Consider the following 11,611-nt stretch of genomic DNA (forward strand, 5'->3'; position numbering starts at 1 on the left):
CATGAAGCCCGCTCCCCCATTGTTTAGAAGAGAGATTCAGCATGTGTTCGAGGATAATGTATTCTAGGGGGAAACCAAGACTTTCTCTAAGACACAATTAGAGGTACTGAAGGAAGCTAGAAGAAGAGAACTTATGGGGCAGGCAGGTGGCATGGTGGTTGAGATGATGGACTCCCATGTGCCCAGCCACAGTATGAGTTCTGGACCTAGCAGCTTGCTTTCTCATTCTCGCTCTTTCTCTCTCTCATCAAATGAAAACATCAACATCATCATCATAAATTAAATCTCCACATCCTCCCTGCCTCGGAAACACTTCTTTGTAATGTAGTACGTATGCAGATGAGCCATGTAAATATAGTCCATCAAACCAAATAAACCGATAGACATTTTCACAGATGCTGTTTTGGTAGCATAGACACAAAGAACTCCAAGTCTTCATTATTTTCATTCAGTCATCTTATAGTCCATTAATGATTCTAAATCCTTTAGCAAAACAAGCAGAATTCAGTAAAATAAGTGAATACAAAAATGTAAACAACAAAATCATGACAGCATTTCAGTTTGCCTGCTTTAAGGCTTAGCTTGGCCTTAACGTGGAATAAATATTTTTTACTTTTTAGCCTATTTCAAATATTTGGAAGAGTAGAAGAAATAGTATAATAAATCCCCCTATACCATGATCCAGCTTCAAAAATTATCAAGATACACCCAATCTTATTTATCTTGCTTTATTTACTCCTCCTGAAGAATAATCTTCAAGAAAAACTCAGAATTTTATTTTCTTTACATACACTTCAATAAAACTTAATCAGGTATTATTTCATCTAATTTACTTCTATATAAGATAAGGCTTGGTATTTTTAAATGAAATTCTTTTAAAAAGCATGGCTTTTTTGTTTTTTGTTTCTTGGGGTTTTTTTTTTTTTTTTTTTTTTTGAGAGAGAGATTTTTAATTAGGATACATGCACTCACCAGAGACATAGAGAGAGACAGAGATACAGAAAGCGATAAATCACTCCCCCGCCCAAGAGGACCACCACGGCTCAATCCTTTCTCCTCATTTACCTCTAGGAATCTTGGGCATGCACTCCTACATGCCCGTTGTGAGTTTCAAGTCACCAAGTCCAGGACTCGAACTGTGATCAGCCATGTGGGAGTCCAGCAATGTAACCAGTACACTACCTGCTAGTCCAAAAAAGCATGATTTTTCTTTTTAAAGATTTTTTTTAAGCCACAAGAACAAAATTAAGTCCATAGAATAAAATGTGAAGAACCTTTGATGTATAATCTGAGGGCAATTCCCACAGTCTGGGGTAGATGATCAAGGTGCAGTAGATTATCTTGCATAAGAGTTTCAAAACTCCGATGAGCCACCTATAGCAAAAACATCCCTTGAGGCTATCGTTTATTAGTGCTTGTTCCAGTTTCTGTCCTTTCTTCCATCACTAATTGCATCCTTACATGTGACCATCTGCCAATCCCACAAGTTTCCCTCAAGCACCTGGTCAGTCCATTTATGTAGAAAAGCCTTTATTATTTGAACTGTTATGATTGAGCCGCTCACCTTTCCGACAGTAAGTGTATATTGTCTTCAGTTATAGTGGTCCTTTAGTATCAGATTAAAAGCTATTTTCTCCCTAGAATTTTATCAACTGCAAAGAATTTTCCTCCTTCAATATTTGGAAATGATATGGTTTTGACTTGTATTACAAGTTTTTATTCCATCTTAAACTTTATAATGACAACTCCTGTCATATTGGGGATTCTTTACAGGAAGATGTCATACCCACACCTGTAGCCCAGGGTGCAGAACGCAGTGCTATGTCAGAGAACTCTTTGTGAATCACACTGATGGAATTTGTAACTTCCATGAGAGTTGGAATGAGCTGTGGAGACACATTTCCACACAGAGTATGGGATAGGGTAAAGCCTTCTGATGGCTACCAGTAACACACATTACTAAGAACAGCACCCAATAAGAAGCGAGACTCAGAAAAACATAGCGAGGAGAGCGTCACAAGATGTTAGTTAGGAGCTTGGGCTACAGAATCCAGCAATTAATAAATACATAAATAATAGCATGAAAAACGTGAGACTGGCCCTTCCAATCTCCTACTGTATTCATTTTCTGTTGGTGGAAATGGGGCACATATAGTCTGAGATTGTTCAGAAATAAAAAACAAATTTCCGAGATGTGCGCAGCATGAATAAACATTGTGAGAGACATTAAAGAAGGTGAAGTTGTTTATAATACACGATCTCTGACTTTTTTGACTAGAAATATTTACTTATGGAGGTACTGAGACACTTTTATAGCTACCAGGATATAAAAAAAATACCTTCACATGTCTAACAAGTAGATATTTGCCAACATATAGGATGAATTGTATGGTATTATTCCAGAGCTTAAAGATGATATCCTCGAAAGATATTTTAACTGACTGATCTCTTCATATCATTTGTTATTATTGTTTTCCATATGGCGTATCATCCATTAATCCCCTTTGTAGTGATACATATCAGCCTCTCATAGAAATGAAGCTTTTAGTTACATTTTGGCATCCAAAGATAAAAATGAATGAGTCAGTTATTACTTGGAAAATAAGCGTACTTCCTTTTTTCTAAGACAGTAAAAGTTTAACTTTTCTTATTTTTGCAATGTTGCATGGAAACAACCATTTGTTTCATAATTCAGCTGTAGGAGTTGTAAGTTTTTCCAGAGCCAAGAAGGTGTCTGCATGGGATAGTGAAATTTTAACTAGCTGGGAGTGAAATAAGTAAATAAACTACTAACAAACATGTAGTTCAAGAAATGCCCATGTTCGTAAGAAACATCTGATTGTTGAACGTATACACCAAATGTGTAGAACTCAGTAAAACTTCTTAAACTTTGGCTGGATGAGGCATAGATTTTAAAGAATCCCTGATTTACTTGGAATATGTTCTTTTCAGGATCATCAAATAGTAATTAAAATTTGTTAAATCTTTTAAGGTGATACAATTGTCAGTTGACCATTTATTCTTATGACTGAAGAAATTTTACTTTGACTTTACAAAATGATTGTATGAAATTGTTAAATGTATTTGAAAGCAACTCAGTTCAGTAAAAAAAATATATGACACTGAGAACCGACAGAGGGCATAATGGTTACGTCACTGGACTCCCATAGGATTGACCACAGTTTGAATCTCAGACTGGACTCGTGGCTTGAAACTCACCCAGCCACATGTGAGGAGAATGAGAAGGGACTGTGGTGTGTCCATCCCTCGGTGATTTCTCAGTTTTTGTCTCTATCTCTCCAGCGAGCATGTGCGCCCTATAGCAAAACTCAAAACAACAACAACAACAACAAAAGCACTGAATAAAGAACTAAATCAAGCATATATCATTAACACCCATTGATTAGTCAAGGATAAATTACTAAAAACAATATTTTCCCTAATGCCTGTGAAAGTCTACTAAAATGCACTACAGTGAATTCAAACTGAAAGGTTTTTCAGGTCTTTAAAATTAATTAATATAGGATAAATGAAAATCTCCTATATTCTCCTATAGTACTATCTTGAGCCATTTGGGAAATGGAAGTCAACCCATATGGTTTCTTTCCATCTCTCTGAGCTGAGATATTTGGCCATTTTTCTCTCACTTGAGCTCTTGCTACAAACGGAATCTAGGGTAAATAGAGTGTTTTCCTTTTCATCAGTATTCCTGAGGCTGTTGAGGAAAAGGATAAAAGGGAGAAGCGGGTGAGAGCTGGGCTATAGTCCCTTTTCAGAGATCACTGGGTTCCTAGCTTGGGCAGAGCCTTCTTCAGACAGAACCATGTCCAAGCCTTTCTCCCTACCCCCGCCACAGCAGGAGTTAGTGACAACCAAGAGAGTCCTTTCCTCCATCCCTTTGGCTCTAGTTCAGCGTATAGATCCCTCTGCCAAGAACCTGAGAAGGCAGAATGAGATCAGGAAGCCTTCTTGGATCTCTGCCCCTAGTGGACCGTGCCAGCTGGACTGCCCTCGAGGGCCAAACGTGTCCTACAGATGCCTTAGGTGGACATGACTTGAGCGAAGGCTACTGAAATTTTCTTTGTGCAGAGTGGTCCAGGACAATTTTTTAAAGAATGTATTTCCTGTGCAGTGGTTTTACTATTAGTGAATTGTTCATCATCTTAAGTAGGGTCTACATTCTCATTAAACAGCACATATGGTAAAACCTACCAAATTACTATGTCAGTGGGATAATTTTTTTCCATCCCGCATGCTAAAATATTAATTATTTCTAATTATATTCAAAAATTAAGGCAAGCCCTTGAATAATCACTCTCAGTTAACTATCTTTTATGAACTATGGGAGGGAGAATTTGATAAAGTGGTTCTTCCTAAAGAAGTCCAATAAATGATACAATTTTGCTTTCTTATCTACCATAACTCTTACCCTTTCAAAAAATTGTGCAGACTGGGACCAGCAGATGGCATAATGGCTATGTCTCTAGACTCCCATGTAGTGGGCCAGGGTTTGAGTCCTGGACCCAGTGGATTAAACTCTTGCTTGTGTGCCCAAGATTCTGAGAGGAGTATGGAGGAGAAGGGATTGTGGCATGGCTATCCCTCCTGGGGGGTAATTTATTGCTTTCTGTCTCTCTGTCTCTCTCTGTCTTTCTGGCGAGCACACGCCCTATAGCAAAAACCTCTCCCCTGCCCCCCTAAAAAATGTGATACAGCTCAATTAAACTCTCATTTGATTTACCAAAAGAAATGCTTTTGGAAAGCCATTGCATCTTCTCAGGAAAAGTCAAGTCCAAGTCACACTGTTTACATTTATGAAGGGATTTTTGTTGTTGTTGTTGAGGTTTTTGCTATAGGGCACCTGCGCTTGTCAGAAAGGCAGAGGGAGACAGAGTGACAGAAGGTAAGAAATCACCACCTGGGGGGGGATGGCCACAATCCCTTCTCCTCCATTCCTCTCTTGAGATCTTGGGCATGCACACACACATGGCCAGCATGAGTTTAAGCCACTGGATCTGGGACTCGAAACACGGTCAACTACATGGGAGTCCAGCTACATAACTATTTCACCATCTGCTGGTCCCAAGGAGTTTTTGCCCACTAAAATGTTTAACTTAATTCTTCAGCATTAACTGAGTCCATCAACAGATATCTATTCTGCATTTACCTTGTGTAGAACAAACTTGGAGAAGGCTTTTTTTTTTCATTTGCAATAAAATGTTTTTAAAAATCTTAGTTGCCATTTACAATATATACATATGGATGTTGAAAATTAGCAATGAAAATATTTTAAAATAGAAACCTTTATATTAGTTGTGCTGGGGCTGGCAGATGACATGGTGGTTAAGGGTGCTGGATTCCCACATGGCTGACCACAGTTCAAGTCCCAGACCTGGCAACTTGCTTGCTTTCTCTCTCTTTCTCTCTCTCTCTCTCTCTCTCACTCAATCTGTCTCTCTCTGGTCAAATTAAAATAAATAAATAAATTTAAATAGTTGAATAAAATAATTCTTAAAAAAATAAAATAAAATAAAAAATGCATTAGTTGTGCTATTCAAGGGCAGAGTCCTAATGCTTTTTACGGAGGTGTGCTGGACTATGCGGAATTGTCTCAATGTGAAATAAGACTGTGTAGTTCGGTATGGCTTTGTTGTGCAAAGGCACTCACTTTTAGTTTCTCCAAACAAAAAGTCCCCTACAGGGTATTAGTAGTATAGTGTGAGCATAGCTGTCTTCAAAGAACTACACTAAGTGGGACCAGCAGTTAGCATAATGGCTATGTCACTGGATGCCCATGTAATCGACCGCGGTTTGAGTCCCGGACCCAGCAGCTTAAACTCACGCTGGACATGTGTGCGTGCGTGCCCAAGATCCCGAGGGGAGAGTGGAGGAGAAGGGATTGCAGAGTGGCCATCTCCCTTGGGGGTGATTTCTCGCTTTCTATCTTTCTGTCTCTGTCTGCCTGGCGAGTGCACACACCCTATAGCAAAAAACCTCTCCAAAAAAATAAAAGAACTACACTAAGTGAAAGCTACTTCTTTGTAAGTTTTACATATAGTAGGAAGTATATATTTATATTTGAGTCATTTGTTATCACGTTCCTTATACCATGTTCCTGTACAGTGTATATGGCCAAAAGAGCACACATTAAATGAAAGTTACTTATGTTTATGTTTTTACTAAAAAGTAGGAATGATTTTTAAATTATACTAAATTACTTCCGAAAATCATGAATTTTGTTAAAACTCTTCTCCCCATTCACTACATCCCCTACCACTGTCATGCGCAGCGCTGACTTTTCCAAGGTGAGTAGGGCTCCGTGGTCACCTCTCATAGGATTACTAATCAGCAGCAGAAGGTAACTTCTCAAGGGGGCTATTTGGAAACTATAATCTGCAGACAAATCATTTTCACTAAAGAAAACATTAAGGTTTGACTTGGACTCTTAGCAAGAGAGGTAAATCATTTGAAGTTATCAAAGCAGACAGATCAGAGCCGAGAGACCAAGGCGGGGAAAGGACCATGGGAAACCGCTGTGAGTTGACCGCAAGCTGCTACCTCAACTGATGGGAAGTCTTTAATATTGTCTACCCATCAACTGGAATTTGCTCAGAGCTGCTACTGTTTTTGCACCACTAATGACCTCTTGCCTTCTCCTTCAAACAGGTGTGGTATTTCCTTACTTCCCACGGCTGGGGAGGTACAATCTCAATTTCCATGAGGCGCAGCAGGCTTGCCTGGACCAGGATGCTGTGATTGCCTCCTTCGACCAGTTGTATGACGCCTGGCGGGGTGGGCTGGACTGGTGCAATGCAGGCTGGCTCAGCGATGGGTCTGTGCAATACCCCATCACCAAGCCGAGAGAGCCCTGTGGGGGCCAGAATACAGTGCCCGGTGTCAGGAACTACGGGTTTTGGGATAAAGATAAAAGCAGATACGATGTTTTCTGTTTTACATCCAACTTCAACGGTAAGCTATTATTACCCACCTGGTCTTCTTTCCTATCCCAGGGACCACTTGGTACCTCAAACTACATTTGACTTTTAAGTATATCTATGTAAAAAGAGAAAAAAAAAAAAAAAAAAAGCTCTGCAATATTACTCTAGTTTGAAAAAATATAAGAAGTTCTTGGGACCAGTAGTTAGCATAATGGCTATGTCGCTGGACTCCCATGTAGTCAACCGTGGTTCAAGTCCCAGTCTCAGTGGCTTAAACTCACACTGGGCACATGTGTGTATGTGCCCAAAATCCCGAGAGGAGAATGGAGGAGAAGGGATTGCAGCGTGGCCATCCCCCCCCGGGGGGGGATTTCTCGCTTTCTGTCTCTCTGTCTCTCTCTGTCTTTCCGGCAAGCGCATGTGCCCTATAGCAAAAACCTCTCCAAAAAAAAGAAAAAAAGAAAAAAAAAAGTTCTTGAGTGTTATCAATTTTTAAAACATCTACATAAGCCAAGCAAATGTACATATATTTCCAGTATTCCTAGTTTTATTGCATCTAGTTTTTACTAGGACATAGTTGAAACTCAGTTGGTATGAGTGTTTTCTATCGCCAATTGCAGGTGTCTCTGTGTGCCCTTGGTGGAATATGGCTGTGTCACCTGAAGTAAGGTGCTTTCCTTTTCCAGTAAACTGCAACGTCAGTTCACTCATAGATGATCAGTAAAGCTCAGGAAAAAGCACTGAGTGAGGGGACCAGCAGTTGGTCTAACGGCTATGTTGCTGGACTCCCATGTAGTCGACCGCAGTTCAAGTCCTGGACCCGGTGGCTTAAACTCACACTGGGCACATGTGTGTATGTGCCCAAAATCCCGAGAGGAGAATGGAGGAGAAGGGATTGCAGCGTGGCCATCCCCCCCCTGGGGGGTGATTTCTCATTTTCTGTCTCTCTGTCTCTCTCTGTCTTTCTGGCGAGTGCATGTGCCCTATAGCTAAAAACCTCTCAAAAAAAAAAAAACAAAAAAAACACGGAGTGAGCAAGAAAAATAACTAATAGCATGGGAAGTGAAAGCAGAAGGAAAGTAGTCTCAGGGCTCAGGACTAAGTCCTTGCATTCACACAGCTCCCAGGCCTACTCTTACCCCTTCCAGACTAGCTGTGTGGTTTGTGTGACTCACTGCAAAATAAAAATGTGTTTAAAGCGATTAAGAATCTGAAGATGGTAACAGAAAAATATAGACCAAGCGTGGGGCCTTTCTAAGTACAGGGCTCTTCTTTGTGTGACTGCATGGCTTATTCACCTACACAGCAAATCCTGACCCCATCATTGTGATGGAGGTTGCTGGTGGCATATTTTGGGGAGAGTAGAAAAGGGAGCAGGAGTCAACAAACTCTCTTTCAAGGGCTGGATAGTAAATGTTTCTGGCTTTGCTGGCCCTCTGGCCTCTTCACGACTACTCAAAGTAGCTTTATGGTGCATTGTAGCACAAAAACAGCCTCCCTTAATGTTAAACAGATGGTCACAGCTGTGTTCCAATGACATATCATCTATAAAAACAATTGGCTGGCTAGATTGGACTTACACACTGTAGTTCGCTACCTCTGTTGGTAGAGGTGATAGAACTCACTCCCTAGTTTGCTGTTCTAGTGACCTCTGCCCTTTCTCCAAGTCATATCACCTCAGTCTAGAAAGAACTGGCAAGTGTTAATGTATACTTTAATAACCTGCACGTAACACGTTACAATCTATATCAGATAACAGAGCCTGTTCACATTTGACCTAAAAGTAAGATGGCTGAGAAAATCTTCAGTCAGCATGGGTCACGTTGGTCAGCCGATGTCCCATTTTATACATAACACACATGGAAGGGATCTCGGTAATTATGCAATAAGTGCTGGAGATCACTTGTCTTTGTTGTAAAATCAAGACATAGTTAGGTGTCAGACTCCAGCAGATGCAAGTTGGAAAAATAAACGAATTCGTTTCCTTACTGCAGAGTGGCAGACTGGTTTTACAGCCTGAGTATGAATTATTTGTGGCCAGTGACTTCCTGTATTTTATGCATTGTCATACTGTAGTTTTTGAATGAGAATAATGTCTTATTGATACCTATAATGAAAAGGACTTGAGGGCTTTTGGATTTTTTTAAATGGACTTTGATGCTAGGAATGCTTTTTGATCCTTTCACATTCAAATTTTGCCTCTCCAGAAACTTGTGCTGGGATTTGGTCTTGCTACAGCTAGAATTTAAATAGCTCTTGCTTTTAACATGGAATTCTGTCTTCTCTGCTGCTACAGAAGGGCTTTTTAGTCACTAATGAGCTAACAGAAACTGCATCTGTCATTTCCCTTTTCTTTTTAAAGCTATAAAAGGGCATGTCTGAACACATATTAAGGAGCAAGGAAAAAAACTAATTGAATGGGGAGCGACCCAGGGGGACTGTGTTTAATTGACAGTCCTATGCTCCAGAAACTGCAGGCATTGCCCGACCTCCCCTTTCCTGAGAAACACTTCCGCTTTGGGCTCCTTCCACCTCTGAGTGGCTCAATGGCAGACAGGCCTATTGACACTCTCTCCTTCCCTCCCCAGGTCGTTTTTACTATCTGATCCACCCCACCAAGCTGACCTATGACGAAGCTGTGCAAGCTTGTCTCAACGATGGTGCTCAGATTGCGAAAGTGGGCCAGATCTTTGCAGCCTGGAAGCTTCTGGGCTATGACCGCTGTGATGCAGGCTGGTTGGCGGATGGCAGCGTCCGCTACCCCATCTCTAGGCCCAGGAGGCGCTGCAGTCCTACCGAGGCTGCCGTGCGCTTCGTGGGTTTCCCAGATAAAAAGCATAAGCTGTATGGTGTCTACTGCTTCCGAGCATACAACTGAGCGGCCCCCAGAGCACGTCCGTTTTACAGTCATCGAGAACATGTGAAAGGTTTTTTTTCAATATGAACTCATGCAAGTTACCAAAACTGTGATAACCCTTTTTTTACTTACTGTAAAGAGTCATTTTCATAAAAACCAATTCATTAATTTGTTTTTGTAAAGCTATCATTCAATATATATTATAAATTAATATAATTTTACGGGAAGCTCTACATAAGGAGGCTATAGAGCCAAACTGTTTAAACTCCATCATCCCTACCAAGTATCCTTTCATGAACGGGGCATGCAATAGCTTGAGAGTTGCTAGAACTTAAAAAGAAGGAAAGTAAAGCTACTCAGAGCAGCAGCTTCCACAAGCACAAATTTTACACATTTGTACAATTTTGAAATGTGCTACGACAAAGTAGAGCACCAGATTTGAAGTACTGGCTTCTTTACCTAAACTGAGATTCCGAGAGGTGACACAAAACTCAGTTTCACAAAGAAACAATCTACGTTTTTCTAAAAGTTCGTATTTCAAGACTCCAATAGACAGAATATTTTACTCTTTAAATTCTTGCCTTTTTGAGCAGGAAGAAAAAAATTCATATGAACTCCAATGCATAGTAACAAGCACAGTTAAAAGCCCTTAATAATCCCATTTATATGAAGTATGAGATTTAAATAAGCAGATACTATTTAACCAATGAGACTCCTTTCTTATTCTAATTAAAATTACACATGTCTGAGAAGAATTGTCTTATCTTTTGAGTAGCTTTACTGAGTTATATTCAAGTTCTAAGGGCCATTTGCTAAGCAGCATTTAGCGTCTACTCAGGGCAGTTATATAGATAAACTGCTGGACAGAAAAAATGTAAAATTTAGCAGCTTGATTTTATGTAGCCTATGAAATAGTATTGTCCTATAAAAATAACTTTAAACTATTTAATATTTCTTTCTTATTTACATTACATAAAAAATTTAAAATCATGATGGGAATGAATAACTATACATTTGCCTGACCAAGAAACGAAGACCCAACTTCCCAAAATTCTTGTTATTCCTATTTGTATATACACTAGAAAGCCTAATTGGTGCCTGTGTTTGGGGAGGAGGAGTCAACAATGGAGTTCTAAAATTTCCCTCAAATAGAGAATGTCAATAATATAATTATCTTGCTGAAATATTATAAATTAAATGCTGAAGCTGTCATCAAAGTTTACACTAAATCTTCAGGGCTTTAAATGAAAGATTAAGTTCAGCTTGAGAAAAACAGTTTTCCACATTAGCAACTCTAATCTTAACTAAAACTCTGTTTTCCTACATTTTTATGACTGTTGAGACCCCACTGGGACCAATATTTGTATCCAAATCACATTTTGTGGTTTCCCATTGTTTCGCAAATGAGTTCTAATAAATGGGATTCACTATAAGAATCCAAGTATTACATAGCTGGTATGCTTTCATGAATGTTTTCATGTAGATTTTTCCTCCCATGAACATGAGTAAATAAATCTGTTTCCTGAATTGATTGTGGTTGCATTTAAAGCTCTGTAATAATTTTAATAAATTTACTCCATAAATGTAGAGTTATGTGTGTGGAAGGTTAAAACAATTGGAAGTCCATGAAACCATAACTATATTCATATATTATCTAGACAAAATATTGTAAATAAAAGTAGGTTTTTTTCCTTTTATCGAAAGCATATCTGGAAATTTTCAGATGCTTTAATAGTAAAACAAGATGCATGCATGCGCAATTTTAAGCTAGGTTGGATATGCAAATTGTATAAAACTATTATGTAAATCCAAAGAG

General features: G+C 39.4%; 1 protein-coding gene across 2 annotated transcripts in view; it reads left to right on the forward strand.

Annotated features, from left to right (window-relative positions):
• HAPLN1 (hyaluronan and proteoglycan link protein 1) overlaps positions 1-9,901 on the forward strand; it is a 37,809-nt gene extending 27,908 nt beyond the window's left edge. For both annotated transcript variants that reach the window (XM_006143480.2, XM_014585913.2), the window contains exons 3-4: positions 6,667-6,969; positions 9,527-9,901. In XM_006143480.2, the coding sequence (XP_006143542.1) occupies positions 6,667-6,969; positions 9,527-9,816 (593 nt within the window). In that variant the 3' untranslated portion in view covers positions 9,817-9,901. The remainder of the gene's footprint in view (positions 1-6,666; positions 6,970-9,526) is intronic.
• The last annotated feature ends 1,710 nt before the right edge of the window (positions 9,902-11,611 follow it).

Source organism: Tupaia chinensis, unplaced genomic scaffold (assembly GCF_000334495.1).
Source record: "Tupaia chinensis unplaced genomic scaffold, TupChi_1.0 Scaffold000099_1, whole genome shotgun sequence".
Lineage (NCBI taxonomy): Eukaryota > Metazoa > Chordata > Mammalia > Scandentia > Tupaiidae > Tupaia > Tupaia belangeri.